Source organism: Pinus tabuliformis, chromosome 3_2, assembly GCF_031772625.1.
Source record: "Pinus tabuliformis cultivar Carrire ecotype Pingquan chromosome 3_2, CPIR1, whole genome shotgun sequence".
Classification (NCBI taxonomy): Eukaryota; Viridiplantae; Streptophyta; class Pinopsida; order Pinales; family Pinaceae; genus Pinus; species Pinus tabuliformis.
The window spans coordinates 469,488,268-469,515,056 of NC_142302.1; the positions used below are offsets into that span (position 1 = coordinate 469,488,268).

At 42.0% G+C, this 26,789-nt stretch overlaps 1 protein-coding gene across 1 annotated transcript in view; it reads left to right on the forward strand.

Annotated features, from left to right (window-relative positions):
• LOC149181318 (uncharacterized) overlaps nt 1-26,789 on the forward strand; it is a 119,758-nt gene that overhangs the window by 54,819 nt on the left and 38,150 nt on the right. Inside the window, exon 4 of the mRNA XM_089416573.1 lies at nt 9,357-9,571. Coding sequence (XP_089272699.1) covers nt 9,357-9,571 — 215 coding nt within the window. The remainder of the gene's footprint in view (nt 1-9,356; nt 9,572-26,789) is intronic.

Below are 26,789 nucleotides of genomic sequence, written 5' to 3' on the forward strand. Positions count from 1 at the left end.
AAGTGACTTTTGGGTGATCTCTAAATGCAATGGCTGAAATAGATTTAGATCAATGGCTGAGATTAAATGCTCATTTAAATCTCACCTTTTTATTTTTTAATTCACCCCACTTTAATAAAGATCCACTTAGTCATTTATTTCCAAAGTCACTTTTCCTTTTTAATTTTTCATTGACTTTATAAAAGTCACTTTAAAATTAGATTTAGTAACTTTATCACTTAAAGTCACTTTTAAATTAGATTTAACTTTATAAAACTATAAAGTCACTTTAGGAGAAAAATTAAATTCTTTTGGACACTTTTCCCTAGGCCAAAGATCAAAGCCTAAGGGAACCACCTGTCCTCCGGTACCAAATTTCAACACTCCCTCTTACCGAGGAAGGTGTTCCTCACCACACCCATCTTGTCTCTGAAGTAGACATGGTTGCCCTGTGGTAAGGCTTTGGTAAGAATATCTGCAACCTGCTCATCAATGGAAATATACTCAAGCTTCACAGCTCCCTTCTGAACATAGTCTCTGATGAAATGGTATCTGATCCCGATATGCTTTGACCTGTCATGAAATACTGGATTCTCCGTGAGTTTAATGCAACTCTGATTATCACAGTAAATCACTGAAGGTCTCAACGGCTGACCAAATAAGCCAAACAACATCTTGCGAAGCCAAATAGCCTCACAACTAGCTAGACTGGCTGCCATATACTCTGCTTCCGCTGAACTCAGTGCTACTGACTGCTGCTTCCGGCTGAACCATGACACTACTGCTGAACCCAACCCAAAACAACACCCTGAAGTGCTCTTCCTATCAGAAGCACAACCTGCCCAATCAGAATCAGTGTATCCTGCCAATCTCACTCCATCTCCCTGCCTGTAGTCCAGACCATAATCCACTGTCCCCTGCAAGTACCGCAAAATGTGTTTTTCAGCCACCCAGTGAACCTTCCTAGGCTCACACATAAATTGACTCATCGTGTTGACTGCAAAACAGATATCTGGTCTAGTGTTGACCAAATACATCAAGGACCAATCAGCTGCCTGTACAATGTGGGATCCACCAACTCGGAATCCGAAGCATGAAGCTTCTTCCAGTTGGTGATCATCGGTGTCGACATGGGTCTACAATCCTCCATGTGGAATCTGCTAAGGATGTCCACAATATACTTCCCCTGCCCTAGGAAGAAATGCCCCTCCTCCTGCCACACCTCCAAACCCAAAAAGTAATGCATCAAGTCGATGTCCTTCATCTCAAACTCCGTCGCAAGATCTCTCTTGCAGTGCTCTATGAGTCTCTCTGCACCTGTAATGATCAAGTCATCCACATACAGCACCAGAATGAGAGGCTCCTCACCAATCACAATAAAGTAAAGGTTCGGATCTGCCTCACTCTTTGTGAAACCCATCCCCTGCAAATATGTATCTATCCTGGAGTACCAAGCTCTGGGAGCTTGCTTCAGGCCATAAAGGGCCTTCTTCAGTCTGCACACATGGTACTCCTTCCCATGCACCTCAAAGCCCTGTGGCTGCTCAATGTACACCTCCTCCTGTATGAAGCCATTGAGAAATGCGGTCTTCACATCCATCTGGTGGATCTTCCAACCCATCTCTGCTGCTATCGATATAATGGAGCGGATCGAAGTATATCGAGCCACGGGAGCGAAGGTCTCTTCATAATCAACTCCCTCTACCTGGGAGAACCCTCTAGCCACAAACTTCGCTTTGAATTTCTCAATGCTGCCATCTGCAGCATGCTTTACCTTGTAAAGCCATCTGGAAGTAACCACGGATTTGCCCTCAGGCCTCGGCACCACCTCCCAAACATCATTCTTCATGATAGAAGAATACTCCTCCTGCATGGCCTCTCTCCAGACCTGCTGGCTAGCTGCCTCCTCATAGCTAGAAGGCTCAGAGTCAAGGATGCTGGTAACCATCGCCATATAGCTACAAAACCTCTCAGGTGGTCTACTCTCTCTGACCGGCCTCTTCGGCTCAGCAACAGATGTGGCATCTCTCAAGGTGTCCTAAAGCCACTTGGGCTTTCTCTTCCCTGAGCATGCTTCTCCCATAAGAGAATGAAACTCCTCCTCATCACCATCAGTAGCCTGAACTCTTGACTGTCTGTCTGCTGTCCTCTTGCCTGCACCTGAACCTGTAGAAGCTGAGGCACCGTGTGAACTGTCCATCAATGGACTCCCTAGTGAACTGCTCTGCATGCTGCCCGGAGCACCACCCCTCTGGCTCGGCGAGCCACTGCTCACTGACGGACCTGACATCCTCATAAATGTACCTCTGGATCCTCCTGATCCCTGCCCACTGGATCCCTGCGACTGACTCAACTGCTGCTGAGGGTCTGGCTGATCCAGATACTCTAACTCCCATGACCTCCTAAAGGCCCTGTCCTCCTCGAACTTCACATCCCGTCTGACAACAACTCTCCTCTGTGCAGGAATGTAAATCCGAAAGGCCTTTGAGGTCTCACTGTAGCCCACAAAGATACCCTTCTCTGCGGTGGGCTCTAGTTTGGTCCTCTTCTCCTTGGGTATATAGGAGTATGTAATGCATCCAAAGATATGAAGATGACCAATATCAGGCTTCTTCCAAGAGAAAGCCTCCTCCGGAGTCATGTGCCCCAAGGCACGATGCGTACTCCTGTTCTGCAAGTAAACAGCTGTGTTGCAGGCCTCTGCCCACAAGAACAATGTCAACCCCTGATCATGTAACATGGCTTTGGCAGCCCCTATGATGGATCTGTTCTTCCTCTCCGCAACCCCGTTCTGCTGGGGGTTGTAAGGAACAGTGAACTCCCTCCTAATGCCTGCCTCCGCACAATAGTCAACAAACTCTCCAAGGGTGTACTCTCCTCCATTGTCCGACCTCAAGGACTTGATCTTTCGACCTGTCTGAGTCTCCACAAGAGCTTTGAACTCCTGAAACCGCTTGAAGACCTCACTCTTGGTCTTCAAAAAATAAATCCAGGTCCTCCTGGAGTGATCATCAATGAATAAAACATAGTACTCATATCCACTCAAGGAAACATGAGACATCCGACCGCTCACATCGGAATGAATCAAATCAAGTATCCCCGTCGCTCTGCTGTCACTGCTGGGAAAGGGGATTTGGCAAATTTGCCCATCGCACAACCTCTGCAAGTATCAAAGTGATCAGTACTGAAATCTGGCACACCTGTAGTGATCTCCCGCAATGTCCTCAAGGCTCCATGATACATATGTCCCATCCTGCGGTGCCAAATCTCACACAGCTCAGAACTGCTAGCTCTGCTGTCGGTACTACCGCTCAATGCCAAAAGGGGCTGGAATGCAAACTTGTACACCTTTGCATGGGGTACACCTATCACTCTAGCTGAATCAGCTGGAGTGCCCCTGGGATACATCAACACCTGTCCTCCCCTGAACAGTACCTCATATCCTCTGTCCTCCAAAGCTGAGACGGATATGAGGTTCTTCCTCATCCCTGGCACATAAAGAACCTCTGACACCTTCAAGGGAGGTTTGGACTCCCTTTGAAATGTCACTGTCCCCACCCCGACTGCTCTAACAACTCTGTCATCACCGAGTACTACCTCAATATCAGTGCCACTCTCTGAAAGCTCTGAGAAGTACTCATGGACTCCTGTCATATGACGTGAAGCCCCACTGTCCACATACCAGATACCTGAAGATGCTCCGCTAATCGAGGGAAAAGCATGCTCCCTCTGAACCTGTGTGGCAGGTGATCCTGCACTAGAGGACTCACACGTAGTGAACGCAAACTCTCGGTCAAAACGACCAGCAAAGTCCTCAATCTCTGCTGAAGCTGCCACGTCCTGGTTCTTCCCCTTCTTCTTCTTCTTCTCCGGACACACAACTGCATAATGTCCCATCTTTTGACAATTCCAACACTTCACCTTGGAATAGTCCTTCTGTGTGTTCCCTTGTTTACCTTTACCTTTGCCTTTGCCCCCACCACTGCTTGTGGAAGCCTGCTTCTTCCCTTTGCCTTTCTTGCCTCCTGCCACCAGTGCTACATCCTCATCCTGCTCAACTGGCTTGGCTGCCCCAAGTTGACATTTCCTGATCTCTGTCTAAATGCAATCATCCCAAAACCTCTCCCATGTGGGAAGGGTCTCACGTGCACAAACCCCATCAGCAAAGTTCAACCATGAACGGGGGAGGCCATTCACTGCAATCCGCACCAACTCAGTGGGTGGAATGGCCTCTCCAATCGCTGCCAACTCATCTCTCACATTAGTAATCTTTGTGAGATATCCAGCTGCACTATCATTACCCATCTTAATGTTCTTCAGCTTCTCCTTCAGGACCATCTTCCGGTTCTCATTGGTACTCTGGTAGAGATTGGACAATGCTGTCCACATCTCATGGGCATTGCTCTTTCCTCTCACATGAGGAATGCAATGGTCTTTCATTCCGTCTAGAATCAACCTCTTACCCTTGTTGTTCTTTTTATTATAAGCAGCCAACTGAGTAGCATCAGTAGGCACAACAACAGGGTTCTGTGTGGTATGCACCATGATATCCCAGACTTCTGCCTCCTCAAAGATACTCTACATTCTGTCCTTCCAAACGCTGTAATTTATATGCCCATCCAGCGTATCCTCCACCCTCAATCCCAATGACATCCTGCTGTCCTAAAACTGAAAATAGCACTGTTGTAGTAAAGATAAAACTGCTGTTTATGAAAAAAATCAGCTTGCTGGAATTTTCTGAGTGAAAAATCAGCAACTGTAATTTTTCCTTTTGCTGTCCCAAACTGCCCTTCAACACTCAAGCTCTGATACCATGTAGAAATTTCTCATTTCTCACCCCGGTTTTCAGTTTCTCCTTATTTCTCCCATATAGTTAAATGCCCTTTCCCATAACCATACATTTAACAAGCTGAAAAAATAAATTTGCTGAAAACACAAATTCTGGAAATTTTACAGAATGCTCGAATTTGCAGAAATAAAAATCAACAGTAATAAACAGCCATTAAAACACATTTAAACACTGAGATTTTTGGTCAATGTGACCCTGGAAAAACCCCCTACAACTCTTGGGGAAAACCAGTTTGAGAGCTCTTCTTTATTTTTGGAAAATGCCTTTTTACAGTAAGAGAAATGTTCAGCAAAAAATCAGCAAACAGACTTTTACAACTTATCTCAACCTTGCTGAAACTCAGCCTTGCTGATACACCGCTGATGATACACCGCTGCTGTTGCTGATACACCGTTGCTGATACACCGCTGCTGTTGCTGATACACCGCTGCTGTTGCTGATACACCGCTGCTGATGCTGATACACCGCTGCTGATACTCCGCAGCTGTTGCTGATACACCGCTGCTGATACACCGCTGCTGATACACCGCTACTGATACTCCGCTGCTGATACACCGCAGCTGTTACACCGCCCAGAAATCTCCCTTGCTCTCTTGCTCTCCTTCTCTCAATCTGCTCATGAAAGAATTGAATCGAATGTGATCTTTTCCTCCTTTTCCTCCTTTAATATAACTCCAAGTGACTTTTGGGTAATCCAAGTGACTTTTGGGTGATCTCTAAATGCAATGGCTGAAATAGATTTAGATCAATGGCTGAGATTAAATGCTCATTTAAATCTCACCTTTTTATTTTTTAATTCAACCCACTTTAATAAAGACCCACTTAGTCATTTATTTCCAAAGTCACTTTTCCTTTCTAATTTTTCATTGACTTTATAAAAGTCACTTTAAAATTAGACTTAGTAACTTTATCACTTAAAGTCACTTTTAAATTAGATTTAATTTTATAAAATTATAAAGTCACTTTAGGAGAAAAATTAAATTCTTTTGGACACTTTTCTCTAGGCCAAAGATCAAAGCCTAAGGGAACCACCTGTCCTTCGGTACCAAATTTCAACAAATATGTCGTGAAGCTGTTGGAGAGATTTGGAATGACAAAATGCAAGTCCCTACCCACACCGATGGAAATGAATTTCAAGACGCTATGTATAGAAGTTGCAAGACCCAATTTGGTCAATCCATCCGAGTATAAATAGTTGATTGGGGCTCTGATGTTCCTAGTGAACACTCGTCTAGACATATGCTATGCGGTGAACATGTTCATGACCGAGCCTCTCCATGCACATTGGGTTGCTGCCAAATACATTTTGAGATATTTGCATCGGACGATCACGCTTGGTTTGAGTTATTCTGCGGAGATGTTCGACTTCATGGATATATTGATGCCAATTGGGCAGGCAATGTTGTGGACACATAGAGTACGTTTGGATGTTGTTTTAGTCTTGGATCTGCCATGATATCTTGGATGAGTAGGAAGCAGAAGTTCGTAGCACTGAGTACTGCCGACGCAAAGCACATTGCCACTAGCATGGCTAGCTACGAAGCAGTTTAGTTGAGGAAGCTCTTTGGAGAGCTATTTGAGCAGGTCCTAGACACTACAGTGATATTTTGCGACAACAAAAGTGGGATTCGATTGGCATAGAATTCCATATTTCATGATAAGTCCAAGCACATAGAGATCCGATATCATTACATTCGAGACATGGTGCAGAGAGGAGCCGTTAGACTCCATCATATATCGACAGATGAGAAAATTGCAAATATTCTCACCAAGGCTTTGCCGAAAGGGAAGTTCTTGGTCTTCATAGAACAACTTGGACTGATGGATGTGACCCCTCCTGATAAGGGGCATCACTGATCGAGAACACTGAGCCGACTCTTCCCCCTTGTTTGAGCTCCTAGGGTGAGGAATTGAGATGGAGGGTTCCTGGGGTTGAGGGATCTCTGGACAATAGTGTATCATCCTTATCTGTTACGCATAGGGTCGAAGACGCTGCTCCCCTATCTTGGTCTATTCAGAGTATACCCCAATTGGCATCATACCCACATGTCAAGCTTGTTGGGATTATCGCTCCCCGTTTGGCCAACGGGTTGAGAGAGAGCTTGGGGGTGTGTGATCTTTACCTTTGGTAAGTCGGGTATCTCACGCAAGCTGATTATGATGCAGGTGTTCTACCACATGACTCTTGAGGGTCATTGTTGTGAAGATCAAGGAACAATAGGATGAATGAGATATTGTATTGATCGACATGGGGTGGAAGACGTTTTCTCCCCTATGCTATGACTCCTATTGCTCAACATAGGGTGGAAAATGTTTGCTCCCCTATGAGATGACATGAGGTGAGAGTGTCTTATAGGACCTTCCTCATTGTCCTGAGAGGGTGGTAGCTAATGCTCCTTGATGATTCTTCTTATTTACATTCGAGAATGTTTTAACAGATAGTTGAGCAGGGATGGATCATGATATGACGACAGGATACATATGATTATTACATGATGCAGTTGGAATTTCTCCCTAGCTGAGAGGGAGTGTTAATTTGGTAGCTCAGTGACAAATTCCAACCATGGGACTAGATTCCTCTTTTCGAGAGGAACAATTCTGACTATTGAAGCGCTTAATTTGGATAAGGGAAAGTATATTTTTGAGGAAAAACCCACATGTGCACAAAAGTACATGTCGACCCTAATAAGAAAATTGACACCCTTGGAAGCCTATATATACAAGTGACTTCAAGCTCATTTGTACATCACCAAGCATCTTCTTCTTCTCTTCTTCATTGATTGATTTGCATAGGTCTGAGGCTGGGTCGCTGAGATTGGTTCATACAGGTCCTTAATTGCAGGGTCCAAAGCTCGCACATGTGTTTAGGGTTTTGGTTTCCAATAACAAGCTTGACACATGCAAATTTCGGCTACAACTGCAGGCACGTAGGTTCATCCGTGCAGCTGGAAGCTCTCAAACCATGCATATCTCTTCCTCCATGCGGTTGGGATCTAGGGTTACAATTTGACATTTGACAATAGTTGACCGTAGGTAGGAAACATTGTCTTTGATCAATATTGATGTTGGGAACATATTTTTGAATGTTGTTGGGTTAATTTTGCTGGATGATTTTGTATTGGCTCATTGTACTCTCTGCTGAACATTTTATGACAATCTAATAGAAGAAGAATTTCAAAGGGTTTTCCCCATAGTGGGTTTTTCCCTAGTCATTGACCGAAAATCTGGTGTCTCTTGTTGATGTGTTAATTGTCTCCTTTGTCATTGCATTTACTATTCTATCTTCAATTACTGTTGATGATTGGTTAAGTATTGTTGAAGGATTACTAATTGAATAATTGAATTCAGCTAAAGTTATTGAACTAGCATACAACAGTGTGAAATTTATCACCAAGTTCTGATTTCTTGAATGGTTGGTAGTCAACTATAGTATAGCTGTCAAAGTCAGATTTCATAAGCGAGGGATATCTAATGGACTTTGCACATTTTTTAGAAGGAAGAACCAATTAGGCATGTGTTTTGGAGCAATAGGGTTGCTTGAGCTCTTTGAGAATGTGTCTTCTTTAAGTATACAAGTCTTTTAGTTGGGCCTTTCTATTTAACACATGCAATTTGGGAGACTTATGGTATTGCAAATATTCTGAGAGGGAAATCTGGTGCAGAGTTTTTAATGGTGATTATGTTAATCTTCATATTGGAGAGTTGAGTGCATATAAAGCTGATCTACAGGCTCAGATAATATTGAGAATGGACATGTCGAGAAAAGATATAGATTCTATGCACACATGTGCTAAAGTGGATGCTTTGTTTCTCCTTGCCCATGCTGGGAAGATTTAACTGCAGTTGTTATTTCACCAACTGATGGTCTCACTATAAGCTATCTTTGTCTCTGTTGTTTTTTATTGTAATATAAGATGCATGCTATACAAAAAATTCTCTTGCCTAAAACTACTACATGGTGTAAGTAGATTCGAGATTGTTTATAATCAGTTGTCAGCAAAACTGTTTCATAACCTCCTTTTCACAGTTGGAGGTTGATCAAACAAAAAATAAAGAAAACCAAGGAGATATTGCAAAAACTGATCATCATTGACAGCTATTTTAAAGTCAAAAGTTTTTTGATAGTATAACATGCTAAGGAAAAATACGCAAATGTGCACCTATTTTGTTTTTACACAAATCATTTTCATTTCCATATAACTATGTTGCAGAGATACTATACCTGATCTGATAAACACCTTTTTCTTGCTTGGCTTTTTCCTTTTTACAGGTCCGCATCCCTTGACCATGAGTTAATTCTCATGGTGTTATTATGCTTTCTTCTATCCATGATATGTTTGCTTCCGGCTGCCCCTGAATATTGTTCTCAGAGTTTTCATGAACATTTTCAGATAATGCTACTCGTGTTGTATTCTGAAGTTTGGTTTGAATTTTGTGGAAGATCTTTCATGAAGGTTTTATTAGGTATATCTACTATTTTTATGAGGCAACCTAAAGTGCATGCTTTATGAACTGTTATTTATCACAGGTGCTGCATTATTTGCTCCTATGGGAAATCCTTATGACCCAGATATGATGAAGGATGAAGTTCGTAAAATTTGGGAGAAGTGGACATTAAAGAGGAAGTTGGGTTTCATTCTTGCTAAACGGGCTTCTTCTTTTCTTGCTTCCTTTTATAAAAGAAGTTTTGGGAAAGCAATAGATCATCCAATTAAATCTCTATCTTTCACACTTGGAAAGAAGGTGAAGTTCTTCTACTTACAACCTTGAGAGCTAATTTTTATATTTAGGCTAAAGTATTGGAATAAGTTGAAGTAAAATTTTTACTCTGTACATCTATTAAGACATTGTTGGTGTAGTTGGAGTAGAGTAATTTTGCAAAGAAACTACAATTGCCTGCACAATGTTGAAGCCTTTGTTGGCTTGATATCTAATAAGACTTCTAAGACTTACGACTGGGATCTGGGATGTTTGGGCAGGGAAAAAATCATAGTTCAATGGGTGATGCTGTATGGCTCTCTGCAGATGCTCATGATAGAGAGTATTTTTCACCCAGGCTTGGATATGCAAAGACAAAATGACTATAGGAGAAACATTGTCAGACTATGTAATGGAAATATCCTGCTTCTTAAACTTAATCTGATCCTGACTGTTCCAATATTAGAATAGAACTTCCACCTTGAATACAGCAAGGGCATGGTAAAATCCAGTCCATGTTCATTTGTCGCTGGGTAGGGTATTTGAGAACAAGTGTAGTGTCTGCATAGGCCCTCTGTCCATTCTCAGGCAGCCTCGGTCTTATAAAGAACCAAAAGATATGGTCTCAAATTATAGAAAGCTTAGATAGGCTAGGTCACTCCTTAGATGCCACAAGCACTGGCTAGTGGCCAGACCTCCATGCACCCATTGGCTACACAAACTGGTCTTCTTAGGCTCCAATGATGTTTTTCATATCATTCAAAGCTGAAAAAAGCTTGATAAGAGCTTCAATCAAAACTTCCAAATATTGTTGGTCTTTAAACCTAAAACCAGAGTTGAGCTGACTCATTTATATGTCTGTAGGCTTGCATTTGACAGATGGCTTTCTTCTTATTAAGGCCAATCTTCTTACCAGTTTTTCAGAGGGTGATTCCCAATTTGAACAGATAATCAAGAGTTAATGACTAGATTTTGTAATTTTTTTTATAGAATTATTCAACTGAAGGTTTGCCACAATTGATTTTAAGGTTTCCAATCTCGGAATTTTGAGGTGAAATTATCTTTAAGTGCCCTAATTCCTTTAAAATAGGATCAGAAAATGGAGAACCAAGAGGTCTTAGCAAAAGGGTTTACTTCCTCGAGGATAACCTGAGACCATCAAGCAGACTGATCATTGGCAAAAAGGTCATTTTTGAAGTTCTCTGTTTTCCAACAGAGAAGGGGTTTGATTGCTTCCTAGGCCATCCAAATAATAAATCTTGATTGAGGCAGGGGTAATAAGAAGGGCTCGAAAGTTGAGGCCTTGCCACCCTTTCTGACCATAGGAGGCTCCAAAAGATATATTGTTGTGAAGAAACAACTTCAAGCTTCATTCCCTTCCAAGGATCTGTTGATGCATGTAGCACGCAAGGCAAGGCCTTGTCTATGCACATTGATGACTCTTAACCCTCCATCTTTTGTAGAACAACAAATCTTCCAATCAATGTGATGGAACCCATTCTTTCCTTCCTAGGTGGCACCCAGGGAAAGGCTAGAAGAAATTCTTATTTCCGGGAAATGCCACTGCTTTGTGAGCCCAATAGGGTTAATAATAAATATGGGTTGCAACATAGTTTACCATATACACATATAGACTTGAACATGATATGATATTGAAAATATACATATCTGAAAAATCAAATACAACCAACTACAGGAGAATACATCTCACATAAAGAAAAAACACGTTTTTTTTCAAAATTTTAGAAAATTGAAAATTACTGATAGACGAAGATAAAAATTTTAAGCTACAAAGTTTATTCCAATATAACATCACCAATATTATAAGATTATCTAATACTAAGTGTAATCATTATTATGATTAAAAGATTTTATAATAGTAAAATATGTTACTAATATTAGAATACAAAGCCTTTAACTCTAATTAATGTAAACCTGAACCTGCATTTACTAAATACTCCCGTCATCTTTTCTAACCTTATTTTAGTTCTTGAAATTGCATTTCACTGTTTAAAGTTGAGAAAACCTTCCCTGGTAGCCCATTCATGGAGAGTCAACCATCACCTTTTATAGAATACAACTTCAGCTAGATGGATTTGGAGCCATCTAACTAGATGGAGGTGGATGTGTTAGGTACAAAACCTTTGGCGCCGACCCCTCTAGACTCTAGAGGGGGGTTCAACGAATGCAGAGGTTGATCCAGAGGACATTCCTATGGATTCAACCCATAATGATGATCTTAATGAGTCATGAATCAGGACTCATGACTGAGTATTTACTCGTTAAATTAAAGTTTGATGGGTTTTGGACATTGGATGTCACTAAGAGCTTCAGTGTTTATGTATCATGTCTGAACACATTAATTTATAACCTCTCATATATCTTAGTCTGGTTTTTGTCAATTTGCACACTTGCTTGCAATGTATATCAATAAAATTGCATGTTAGGTGACTAATTCTTCTACTTACATTGATGTGTGTGTGTGTGTAACAAACTTCAAATTATGTATTTTGAAATTTTCTCAAATTGACTCTTCGTCAAATGTTGAGGTAGCAATTTCTCTCTTGAAGCGTCTAAAAATTGATGTGGTTCTGATGATGACTTATTTCTAATATTGATCTATTTCCACTATGTTAAAGTTTAAGTATGTTCTATGCTTAGAGCAATTTATTTCAATTTTCATAGTTAGCTCCATATCTTTTCCAGATTAGCAATCACATCAGCATTAAAATAAATTGCAGATAGAACATAAACATAAATCGAAAAAGACAAGCCAAGACATGAGGACACAAGATGTGGCGCTAGCCAGGGACAAACCCCAATGTGGGGAACACTTGATCAATTCTTCTTATATGTTCTTCAATAGTTCAACAGAAAGAGAGAGAGAGGTAGTATGTTTACAACAGAAGTCAACACTTTGACTTATCTAGATAAGAGCATAGATCATCTCTAAGAAGATGATACATGAGATCAGTTGAAGACATGCTGCTTCAACTAATTCTCCAAGGTGACTCCTTCACCTATTGTTGTGCTGCATTTCGTCATCATGTTGCACCTCACCGTGCTGTACCATGCTGCACCCATCATCACTATGCTGCATCTCATCAACCTTCATTAATCATGATTGTACCCACCACTGTACTGCATTATGTGCCATTGCTGCACCATGTTGCCATCCTGACCTATGTGTTGGTTGCACCTTGCTTGCTTGTTGTCCCTAGCATGCTTGTTGTCCTTAGCATGCTTGTTGTTGCATGCTAGTTGTCCCTTGCATGCTCGCTGTAACATTGCATGCTTGGTGTATTTGCTGCTAAGTACCATACAATTGTCCCAATGTTAGTTAGCCGTCCCTTGCATGCTGCTCTCCTTTGGACACAGATGCTTCGGTTGTTTCGGCAGTTCCCGACAGTTCTCGCTGTTCCCGGCAGTTCCGGTTGTCCTGCAGTCCCGGCAGTTCCGGCTTTTCCGACTGTTCTGATTGTTCCGGCAGTTCCAACTTCTCCGGCTTTTCCGGCAGTTCTGGCTATTCCGGCTGTTTTGGCTTTTCCGGCAGTTCAGGCTTTTTCGGGCAACGTTATTCCTTAGGATCTCTCCTCCTACTAAAGCCCAAAGACAAGTAGAGAGAGGAAGAGATCCCAAGTGTGTTGAAAATGACTTGAAGGCCACCTCTATTTACACTAAAACGTTGAGCACAAGTGGGGTTTATTTAGTTGCTGGCCGACCTTGACGAATTGTCCCATAAGACAAATAAATTCATATCTCCATGAATACTTATCCGAATCGGATGATCTTTAGATTAATCTTACACTTCTCGATGAGAGGGATCCAAGAAAAATATCAGCTTCCATTAATAAGATGACCCACATGGAGTTTGGCGCTAGCTGCCAATTTTAACACTTCCTCTCAACTAGGGAGAACTCCATCCGCTAATCCATATGTCTGACTGTACTATCTCTGCCATCAGTGCCCTGCACTGCTCTGCTCTGTTGAGTTCTACTTTGCTCTGCTTTGCTGAACCATGAAGGAGAAGAATTGATCGAGAATGTCTCATACCATTCTCTACTACCTGAAGTTAGTTTCATCTGAAGAGAGTGTGTCACATCACTCTTACTGACCCGAAGTCAGTTTTATTGATCCCAGATCAATATCACAAGAGAGTGTCTCAAACCACTCATACTGATCCCATATCAGTTTCATTGATCCCAGATCAATGGAGGTCATCCTAGCATAGGGAGTACGGTAGATACATTGATGCGTCCATCGATAGTACTACTATGGTCCCTAACCCTCATTTCCTTGCTCATTGATCAGATGAGAGGTACTTCCCATGAGTCCCAAACTGCATGGGTAGGATGCCTCGACAAGAGAACTAATCATCCTGTCCATAGGAGAACAAATCATCCTGTCAGTGGATGCCACGGAGAACTAATCATCCTGGTCCACAGGAGAACTAATCATCTTGTTCCACAGTCGCCACGGAGAAGAAATCATCCTGTTCCATAGTCGCCACGGAGAACAAATCATCCTGGCCCACAGGGGAACTAATCATCCTGTTCCACAATTGCCATGGGAGAACTAATCATCCCAACCCACTAATCATCCTGTTCCATAGTCTCCACGGGGTATCACAGGGGAAGGTTGAACCAATCATCCTGTACGTATGATTGTGGGAGGGTGAGTCGCCTTGTGGTCGTATGTTGCTCCAGTAAGTACCCCAAGCCCCCCAGAGATCCCAGAGCTCAATGCATGCAACATGTAGGACCCTTATAAGAAGGTCTCTCAACAACTCCAAGTCGTTTGGGAAAGTCACCGATTTGACCTTTCTCGAGGCTTTGACAAAATGTCTACGACCTTTACATTAGTCTCAATGCGATGGAGCCTCCTCGCTCATCGACTTACCATATCTCAGATAAGGCAGTATCTGATGTCTATTTGCTGGAGCAATCATCGAATACGGGATTCCTCAATAATCGAATCCCCCCTCTGGTTGTCACAAAGAATCACAGTGGTATTCATCATGTGTACAAACAACTCACTTAAGAGCTTCTGCAACCATGGAGCTTCACACGAGATCATACTCGTAGCTATGTATTTGGTCTCGGCGGTGCTTATAGCAACCGAATTTTACTTCCTGCTCATCCATGATATCAAAGCAGAATCCAAAGAGAACCAGCATTGAGAAGTGCTCTAGTGATCCTCCACACTACCTGCCTAGTCAGCATTCGAATAATCATGCAGTTTGATATTTCTTGCAGTGTATCTCAATCCATGAGAGATTGTGCCCCAAAGATATCTCAAAATATTCTTGGCACCAATCCAGTGAAGCTCAACCAAATATGAGCTCACCATGCTAACTGCAAAACATATGTCCGGACGGAAGTTCACAAAGAACATCAACGCGAATGAGTTTATGAAAATCAGATGCATTTCCCAAATCTCGTCCGATATCACTACCATATAACTTCTGAAAGTTAATATCCTCGAGGTAGTCACAGGCTTGTAGTTTATCATTCCACATCCGGAATCCAACTCCCTCTTACTTCTGCAAATGAGAGGGTCTGCACCTGCTAGAAATAGGTCGTCCTCATAAGGTGCCGGTATGAGAGGTTTATCATCCACAACCTTCGGGTAATGGTTTGGATCGGTTTCACTCCTAGTGAATCTCAGCTTCATCAGACAGCTATCAATCCTCTCATACTACGCCTGGGGTGTTTTGCTTCAAGCCATAGAGGGCTTTCTTCCACCTGTATACATGAGATTCCCGATCATGAATCTCAAACTCCTCGGGTTGTTCCAAACCTGTGGACCTGCTGCATGAGGGGAATGGTCCCCTTATAAGATTTTCCTTCGGTACATCTCAGACATGTACCTTCATGCTCTTCTTGAATTCAGGCATCCCTATCACCATCTGACTCACATCGGGTAGGGCCCCATAGGTAGACCTCTGGTGTTATAGATGCGATATGTCAATTGACATGATCCCCAATGGACCATCCTGCAACTTGATACAAATTGCCAACCCTAAACCCATGAGAAAAAGCATCTTTGAAAATTCTATTTTTTAACACATACTTTTCCATCAATGAATGCCACCCTGAAACCTTTGACTTCCATTTCCGAGATGGACACCGGGTTCTTCTTGCGATTAGGTACATCAAAGAGATTCTTGTAAACGAATAGAGTTACCCTCATTCAATTGAGGGGTAACATTCCCTACACCCTTTCCGGGATAGGTGGCATCGGCTCCAAGTATAATCCCACGATTGTTTCCATCTCTACCAAATTAGAGAGTGCACCTTACTATTCGATGAAGTGCCTTGAAGCACTACAATCAATAAGCCAGATTCCCAAAGAATTGAAGGAGAGGGCCAATACAAGATAACGCTTCTTTATCTTATCAAAAACAACATTTGATTCTTTATACCTGGGGTTCCTTGCTTTTTTTTTGAAGATTCCGCCATTTCCTTGATGACCTGCATTACCTGTCATTCCTCTGATCATTGAAGATGTCCCTGGAATGATTGTTATCATCATCAAGTGATGTGTCCCTACCTCAGACACTCCTTCGCATAATGGCCGAATTTATTACAACCAAGGCATCTGCCTTTCCTTCCACCCTTAGATCCGGACTTCCCATTGAAGTGATCTTTAGGTAGGCCATTAGAAACTTCTGCTGCGCCATTCTGATAATATTCTCTACTTCGACTTAACCTTTGTGAATTTGAAGAGGGATGAGGAATCCATTGATCCTTTTTTCCTTTCCCAACTGTCTTCGATGATTTCTCTTTCACTCTTGCTTGGGCATTGCCTTCACCTTAGCTCTGAAACCATGTTAAACTTTTGGTATGTTTTATGCTTAGAGCAATTTATTTCAATTTTCACAGTTAGCTCCATATCTTTTCCAGATTAGCAATCACATTAGCATTAAAGTAAACTGCAGATAGAACATAAACATAAATTGCAGAAGACAAGCCAAGACAAGAGGACACAAGATGTGGCGCTAGCCAGGGACAAACCCCAATGTGGGGAAACCCTTGATCAATTCTTCTTATATGTTCTTCAATAGTTCAACACAGAGAGAGAGAGAGAGATAGTACGTTTACAACAAAAGTCAACACTTTGACTTATCTAGATAAGAGCATAGATCATCTCTAAGAAGATGATACATGAGATCAGTTGAAGACATGCTGCTTCAACTAATTCTCCAAGGGGACTCCTTCATCTATCGTTGTGCTGCATTTCATCATCATGTTGCAACTCACCGTGCTGTACCATGCTGCACCCATCATCACTATGCTGCATTTCATCAAGCTTCATTAATCATGACTGTACCCATCACTGTACTGCATTATGTGCCATTGCTGCACCATGTTGCCATCCTGACCTATGTGTTGGTTGCACCTTGCTTGCTTGTTGTCCCTTGCTTGCTTGTTGTCCCTAGCATGCTTGTTGTCCCTTGCTTGCTTGTTGTCCCTAGCATGCTTGTTGTTGCATGCTAGTTGTCCCTTGCACGCTAGCTGTAACATTGCATGCTTGGTGTATTCGCTGCTAAGTACCATACAACTGTCCCAATGTTAGTTAGCTGTCCCTTGCATGCTGCTTTCCTTCGGAGACAGATGCTTCGGTTGTTTCAGCGGTTCCTGGCAGTTCTGGCAGTTCTCGCTGTTCTCGACAGTTCCGGTAGTCCCGACAGTTCCAGCTTTTCTGGAAGTTTCGGCAGTTCCAACATTTTCGGCTTTTCCGGCCTTTCTGACAGTTCCAGTTTTTCCGACATTTCTGGCTTTTCCGTCTTTTCTGGCAGTTTTGGCTGTTCCGGCTTTTTTGGTAGTTCCGACTTTTCCGACTTTTCCGGCAGTTCTGGCTTTTTGCCCTCTGGATCAGGGCAACATTATTCCTTAGGATCTTTCCTCCTACCAAAACCCAAAGACAAGTAGAGAGAGGAAGAAATCCCAAGTGTGTTGAAAATGACTTGAAGGCCACCTCTATTTATACTAAAACGTTGAGCACAAGTGGGGTTTATTTGGTTGCTGGCCGACCTTGACGAATTGTCCCATAACACAAATAAATTCATATCTCCATGAATACTTATTAGAATCGGATGATCTTTAGATCAATCCTACACCTCTCGATGAGAGGGATCCAAGAAAAATATCAGCTTCCATTAATAAGATGACCCACATGGAGTTTGGCCCTAGTTGTCAATTTTAACACACTACCTATATAGGATTGAAGAATCATGTTCTATACTTTTTGAATGCTAAAAATATAGTTTGTCTTCTCTAGATAGGAAATGTTAGAAGGTTAGTGAGATCTCGGCATGCATGGCTTGCCTCCCTTCTAACGATATCAAAGAAAATGGACTATTGATTAAAGACAATGGCTTCAACACTCGGATGGGCCAAGAACAAGACTCTTGATTGATGAAAGCAAAGAATATTTTCTCAAAAAAATGGATTATTTGAGAAGTTTAAGGACTTTATTCCTTCTTCGTCTAACATATTGAGGAATCATTCATTCTATAAATAGTAAAGTCATATATACCCAAGCTAGAGTGTAGGTTGAATCAAGTCTCCCTCTCCTCACGACTTCAAAGATGCAAGAGCAATGCTTCTTTCCTTCTTGCAATTCTACCCTGCTAAAATTGCAACAAATGACAACATGGTTGGTTGGTAAAGCAAGGGTTTTGTTATTCCCCCCCTCATCAAGATTCAAATCCCCATAGAGAGATGTACACCCTTCATGCATTGGCATGCCTACATAAACATGTTTTTTATTGGAGTTTGGGCCAAGTGCAAGTCTTCAATGACTTTGGCAGAGTAGATGCCCCTAGTTGTGACTGCTTAGTCTTAGTCAAGGAATAACTTTTGTGAGTTGTGAGATGTATATGTTGCGTTAATATCTTGTATAGGACAATGTTACTTGCATGTGTTGACCAAAAGTATTCATGGAAAACATTGCCATAAACTAAGCAATTGATATTTAATATTTCCTCAACCATCCAATGTCAAAAGGTCACTTGCAAGGCATGAACCAATGTGTATTAACTTAACGCGTTTGGCTACCTAGGTGAAGCAACACCCAAAGAAACCTCTAGGTTGGCTTGACTCCCGAATCAACAACAAAGTTGGCAAGCAAAGGTGAAAGCCACACTACTACACCAACCTTCCCCCCTTGTTGGCCGAGAAGTAAGCTAATGAGTCCACCATTACAAAGTTAAGAATAGTACTAAAAATAAACTCTGTAACCTTGACTTCTTGCAAACAAACAATATATAAATCCTTTAGTGCCTAACACAACCATTTGATAGCACAATTTTACAATAGGGATCATAGAGACCTTGAACATTCCATTAGAAGACTTTCATTCAAGAGGTAAATGTGTTGAAATATGTAACTAGGTCCGGTCTTCATAATGACATGTGTAATCATGATTTTATGTAATTGATGAAAAGAAAGAAAAATAAAAATTATTTTGTTATGCTTGAAGTTTCATGATCAAGGAATTTTATTTTATAGATGAAGCTCCCATTATGAGCTATTAGGTTTGGTCATAAATTCATAAAGTCTATTGAGTCAATGTTGTGTATTAAAGACTCATTTGGGCATGCTACATATGTATTTTGAGTCATTGTAAAGAGTCTAAAGATCCTCCAAGACCAAGTCCAAACACCTCCAGCAAGTCAGCCTCCAATGAAGCAATCAACCTTCACCAAGATCAAGTCGGTGTAGGGTCAATGATAAGTCGGCCTCAAGTCATGGATAAGAACCCTATATAAGAAGGCACTCAACCTCTCTCAAGGACACACTCCACACTTGGCACTCGAACTCAAGTGAAGGGAACAAGATGCAAGATAAAGGAGGACTAAGGAAAGAAGGAAGAGCGAAGTTTTGGGATTTGTTTTTGGTGACTTCTCTCCGCACGTGCCAAGAATGTAGGGTTTTAAATTTGCTGCAGAAAGGCTGAATTACAGTCACATCCAAGTATCAAATATTGGTGTCAACAAGGTCTTGTTTGAAGGCTGAGTTCACTAGGAAAGAAAGCAAGGCATAGTGAAGGCAAAGAAGGATAGATCTCTCCATTATCTCCTGTTAATTTTAGGTATGTTCTATTATGCTTAGCGCATTTTACTTCAATTTTCCATATTAGCCCAATGTCAATATTCAGATTAGCAATCACATCAACATGATAGTAAAGTGCCGATAGAACATAAACATAAACAACATAAGACAAGCCAAGACAAGAGGACACAAGATGTGGCACCAGCTAGGGACAAACCCCAATGTGGGGAACCCTTGATCAATTCTTCTTATATTCTTCAATAGTTCAGCAGAGAGATAGAGATAGAGTACAATGATTTGGAGTCAATGCTTAACTTGCCAAATAGGAGATCTAACATAAAGGATCTTCACAATGAAGATGATACAGTGAAGTTGCAAATCTGATACCAAGGACTGCAGTTCTGAATTCAGGTGAGGGCATACTTATCAGTCCTCATTCTTCAACTGATTCTCCAAGGTGATTCCATCGTCATGCTGCTCCTCAACTCATTAATACTAACCCTTGACAATGGCTCTGTCCATCTCATATTACAACAACAACGTACAACCCTCTGATAGTCATCAAGATAACCTTAAATCTCAACAGTATTATCTCACAAGACAGCTCCTAGATTATGCTGATGATCTGGGCATATATAAGCCCTCAAATAATCATACGAAATATTTGACTGTGGTGTTATGGCTTGCGGCCTAACACACAGTTTACCTGTAGCTTCCAGGCAGCACAAATATTATTCTTAGTTACCCCAATAGATCTGATCCACTGCTCCTTTAACTCGGCCTTCTTACAAGAATAAACCAACCTCACATAGTCACGAAGGGATGTCCAAACAGTTCCTTAACCCATTCCTGTTTCACGCTGTAGTAGGGTTCCTTTCACTGCGGCTAGGGCACAACAGAATTGCAGCTAGGACACCTTGCTTGGACTGTGGTTAGTACTCTCTGTTTGGACTGCGGCTAGCTGTGGATAGGAGGCTCTTTGAACAACGGATCAGGTCTCCTTTAACCAGCGGATTAAGGTCTCCTCATTACAGCGTATAGGGCTTATGTTTCACTATTGATCAACCCTCCTATTGCTGCGGATAAGGCTTCTTCATAACTGTGGATTAGGGCATCACTAAACAACATATTAGTGTTCCCTTTTAGGTTGCAGATTTATGCCTCTTTTGACTGCGACCATACCTCTTCTTTGACTACTGCTAGCGCTCTCCTTAACTGCGGCTAAATCTCCACTTTTACCAGTGGCTAGGGGTTTCTTCATGACTGCATCTATGCCTTCTTGGTGACTGATTAGAGCATCACTTGACCCTCCTTTCTCTGTGGCTAGATGACTCCCTTCTTGGAAAACATATAGATCTCTCCTTAGGCCTGCAATGAGGGCTCCTTCCTTCACTGTGTCTAGATCTCATTAGGGCGGCGTATAGGTCCCCTCCATGGCTGCGGCTAGGGCAATCCCTCTAGATCTCTCTTTCACCAAAACCCAAACAAAGGAAGAGAGAGATCACCAGAGGTGTGTGAACAAAATGACATGAGATCCTCTTCTATTTATAATAAAACGTTGAGGATGGGTTGGGGTAAATTGGTTGTTGGCCGACCTTGACGAATTGTCATATAACACAAATAAATTCATATCTCCATGAATATATGTCGGAATCGGATGATCTTTAGATCAATCCTACACCTCTCGATGAGAGGAATCCAAGGAAAATATCAATTTCCATAAATAAGAAGATCCACATGGAGTTTGGCCCTAGTTGTCAATTTTAACACTCCCTCTCAACTAGGGAACACTCCATCTACTAATCCATCTGCCAGACCGTACTATCTCTGCCATCAATGCAGTTCCCTGCACTGCTCTGCTCTGCTGAACTATGAAGAAGAAGAAGTGATCGAGAATGTATCATACCATTCTCTACTGACCCGAAGTCAGTCCCATATAAAGAGAGTGTTTCATATCACTCTTATTGATCCGAAATCAGTTCCAAATAAAGGGAGTGTCTCATACCACTCTTATTGATCTGAAATCGGTTCCAAATAAAGAGAGTTTCTCATACCACTCTTACTGATCCGAAATCAGTTCCAAATAAACCGAGTGTCTCATACCACTCTTACTGACCCGAAGTCAGTTCCAATTGATCCCAGATCAATATCATCCTAGCATAGGGAGTACGGTAGTGCACGATGCGTCCATTGGTAGTACTATGTTCCCTATCCTCATTTCCCTGCTCATTTTCCAGATGAGAGGTACTTCCCATGAGTCCCGGACTGCATGGGTAGGATGTCTCAGCAGGGGAAGGATGAACCACTCATCCTGCCTACATGTCGCCTGGGTTATCCCAGGGGAAGGCTGAACCACTCACCCTGTACACAACAAATCACTAGGGGAAGGCTGAACCACTCACCCTATGATTGTGTCTCAGCAGGAGAATGATGAACCACTCATCCTGCCTACATAGCAAACCACTAGGGAAGGTTGAACCACTCACCCTATGGTTGCTCATCGCTCCAAGAAGTACCCCATGCCCCCCGCAGCTCCTAGAGCTCAATATCCAAATCATATGGGATCCTACGGAGAGGGTCTCTCGGTCTCCACGACTCCTAGTCGTTTTCGGAAAGTCAAGAATTTGACCTTTCCCAGGGGTTTTGTCGGAATATCGGCGACCTGCACATTATTGATGGAGCCTTATTGCTCCCCATTGTACCATATCCCAGATAAAGTGGTAAATGATGTCTATATGCTTGGAGTGATCATAAAACACGGGATTCCTCAACAATCGAATCCCACTCTGGTTGTCACAAAAGATCACGGTGGTATCCAATATGTGTCCAAACAACGCACTGAAGAGCTTCCAAACCAGACAGCTTCATAGGAGGTCATACTCTTAGCTATGTATTCGGCCTCAGCGGTGCTCAAAGCAACCGACTTTTGCTTCCTACTCATCCAGGATATCGAGGCAGAACCCAAAGAGAAACAACACTTAGAAGTGCTTTTGCGATCCTCCACATTGCTTGATCAATCAACATCAGAATAACAACGCAGCCTCATAGCTCCAACAGTGTATCTCAACGCATGGGTAATTGAACCCTGAAGATATCTCAGAAGATTCTCGGCACCAATCCAATGTAAGTGATGAGGCTCAGCCATATGTTGGCTCAATATGCTAACTGCAAAACATATATCCGCACTGGAGTTCACCAAAAACATCTATGCTTCTATGAGTTGAAGAAACTTAGAGGCATTTCCCAAATCAGGTCCAACGACACTACTGCATAACTTCTTAAAGTTAAGCTCCATCGAGGTAGTCACAGGCTTGCAGTCCACCATTCCAAATCCAGAATCCAACTCCCTCTTACTTTTGCAAATGAGAGGGTCTGTACCTGCCAGAAAGAGGTCATCCATATAGAGTACTAGTATGAGAGGTCTATCATCCACAACCTTAATGCAAAGGTTTGGATCGACTTCACTCCTAGTGAATCTCAGCTTCATTAGATAGCTATCAATCCTCTCATACCAAGCTCGGGGTGCTTGCTTCAAACTATAGAGAGCTTTCTCCAACCCGTGTACATGAGATTCCTGATCATGAATCTCAAACCCCTCGGGTTGTTCCACATCCGTGGTTTTGCTATTACATGAGGGGAATGGTCCCCTTGTAAGTTTTCCTTCGGTACATCTTGGACATGTACCTTCATGCTCTTCCTTGAATTCAGGTATCCTTATCGCCATCTCTCTCACATCGAGTAGGGCCTTATAATGACGATGGGTAGACCTCCGGTGCCATTGAAGAGATGTGTCACACGACATGGTCCCCAATGGACTTCCTGCAACTTGATACAAATTGCCAATCCTGAACCCAAGAGTAAAAGCATCTTGAAAATTCCTTTTCCAAACATTTACCTTTCCATTGATGAATGCCACCTTGTAACCTTTGTCTTCCATTGCCGAAATGGACACCGAGTTCTTCTTGAGATCAGGTACATAAAGAACTTCTTGTAAATGAATTGAGTTACCCTGATCCAGTTGAAGAGTAACATTCCCTACACCCTTTACGGGATAGTTGGCATCTTCTCCAAGAATAATCTCCAAGATTGTTTCCTTCTCTCTCGGATTAGAGAGAGCTTCCTTGAATCCAGTGAAGTGCCTCGAAGCACTACTATCAATAAGCCAATTTCCCAAAGACTCCGGAGGAGAGGTAGTGGAGAGGGCCAATATAAGACAATACTCCTTTTGCTTATCAGAAACAACATTTGATTTCATACCTGGAGTTCCTTACTTTCTTTTTCCTTGCCATTGTACCCGTCATTCCTTTGATCATTGAAGATGCCCCTGGAATGATTGTGATCATCATCATGTGATGTATCCCTTCTATTTGGATATTCCCTTGCATAATGGCCAAACTTATTGCAAGCAAAGCATTTGCCTTTCCTTCCACCCTTGGATCCGGGCTTTCCATTGAAGTGACTTTTAGGTAGGCCACCAGACATTTGTCAATGGAACATCTGATAATATTCTTCGCTTCGACTTCACCCTTGGTGTACTTGATATTTGTAGCAGTCGGTGCATTTGATGGAGGCTCGGGGATTTTACCTTTCACGTAGTCCAACACTTCTTGCTCTTCCAATGTCGGATCAAGAGACATCTTCCATCTGTGATAGTCAGACTTTTCACGGAGCTTGTCTTCAGCGGGAAGTGGGATGGGGAACCCATTGAGCCTTTGACCTTGTCCAACTATCTTCGGTGATTTCTCTTTCACTCTTGCCTGGGCTTTGTCTTCACCTCACCTCTGATACCAAGTTAATTTTAGGTTTGTTCTATACTTAGCGCAATTTACTTCAATTTTCCATATTAGCCCAATGTCAATATTCAGATTAGCAATCACATCAGCATGATAGTAAAGTGCAGATAAAGCATAAACATAAACAACAGAAGATAAGCCAAGATAAGAGGACACAAGATGTGGCACCAGCCAGGGACAAACCCCAATGTGGGGAAACCCTTGATCAATTCTTCTTATATTCTTCAGTAGTTCAACAGAGAGATAGAGATAGATTACAATGATTTGTAGTCAATGCTTGACTTGCCAAATAGGAGATCTAACATAAAGGATCTTCACAATGAAGATGATACAATGAAGTTGCAAATCTGATACCAAGGATTGCAGTTCTGAATTCAGGTGAGGGCATACTTATCAGTCCTCATTCTTCAACTGATTCTCCAAGGTGATTCCATCATCATGTTGCTCCTCAACTCAGTAATACTAACCCTTGACAATGGCTCTGTCCATCTCATATTACAACAACAACATACAACCCTCCAATAGTCATCAAGATAGCCTTAGATCTCAATAGTATTATCTCACAAGACAACTCCTAGATTATGTTGATGATCTGGGCATATATAAGCCCTCAAACATTCATACGAAATACTTGATTGTGGTGTTATGGCCTGCGGCCTAACACACAGTTTACTTGTAGCTTCCAGGCAGCACAAACATTATTCTTAGTTACCCCAATAGATCTGATCCACTGCTCCTTTAATTTAGCCTTCTTACAAGAATAAACTAACCTCACATAGTCATGAAAGGGATGTCCAAACAGTCCCTTAACCCCTTCTTGTTTCACGTTGCATTAGGATCCCTTTTACTGCGGCTAGGGCACAACAGAATTACAACTAGGACACCTTGCTTGTATTGTGGTTAGTACCCTCTGTTTGGACTGTGGCTAGCTGTGGAAAGGAGGCTCTTTGAATAGCAGATCAGGTCTCATTTTACTAGCGGATTAAGGTCTCCTTATTATAGCGTATAGGGCTTATGTTTCACTGCAATCAACCCTCTTATTGCTGCGAATAAGGCTTCTTCATAACTGCGGATTAGGGTATCACTAAACAACAGATTAGAGTTCCCTTTTACGCTGCGGATTTATGCCTCCTTGACTGCGGCCAAACCTCTTCTTTAATTACCGCTAGGGCCCTCCTTAACTGCGGCTAAGTCTCCTCTTTTACCAACGACTAGGGCTTTCTTCATGACTGCATCTATGCCTTCTTGGTGACTGATTAGGGCATCACTTGACCCTCCTTTCTCTGCGGCTAGATGACTCCCTTCTTGGACAGCGTATAGGTCTCTCCTTAGGCCTGCAATCAGGGCTCCTTCCTTCACTGTGTCTAGATCTTGTTAGGGTAGCGTATAGGTCCCCTCCATGGCTGTGACTAGGGCACTCCCTCTAGATCTCTCTTTCACCAAAACCCAAACAAATGAAGAGAGATCACAAGAGGTGTGTGAACAAAATGACTTGAGGTCCTCTTCTATCTATAATAAAATGTTGAGGATGGGTTGGGGTAAATTGGTTGCTGGCCGACCTTGACGAATTATCATATAACACAAATAAATTCATATCTCCATGAATATATGTCGGAATTGGATGATCTTTAGATTAATCCTACACCTCTCGACGAGAGGAATCCAAGGAAAATATCAGTTGCCATAAATAAGAAGACCCACATGGAGTTTGGCTCTAGTTTCCAGTTTTAACATCTCCTCTCTCATGTGACTTAGGGTCTCTAAAGCTAGGGTTGAAAAGTTGTAGAGTTGTAGGTGAGCCAACTTGCAGTAAGGAAGGACGAAGTTGCAGTAAGTGTGTTGATGAGATCAAAGTTGAAGTCAGGGAAAACTGCTTTAACTTGAGGATAAGGGTGACTTGGTCTTGGAATTCGTCACTTGAAGATTCTATAAGAAGAAGAATTTGTTTGGGTTTTCCTCTCAAGTTGGAGAGGTTTTGGCCCTAGATGATCACCTACATCTTGTGTCTCTTATCTCATTATTGTTTACATTTTGATAGTTGTTTGATGAAAGATAACACTATAATAAGCTAAAGAAGAACATAATCAAAAGAAGTAAAAAACATTCACAAGCACTTATCATTACTAGAGAAATCACCTCTTGTATCTACCCTAGATTTCTCAACATGTTATCAGAGCTAAGGTGACAAGATCAAGGAAGGACAACTCAATAAGGGACACTTAACCACTCAAGGAGGAAAGTTCTAGAAGGGTATCAAAGGCATAAAAAAAATCAAGAAAATTCTCTCATCTCCAAGGCATCTCGAAGACAAGGATCACATCATCTTCTTGAGAAAAGTCAAAACCCTAGTTCAATAAAAAAAGGCATCTTCTCTTGAAACATTCTTGGGATCCACACTCAATCATCACCTCA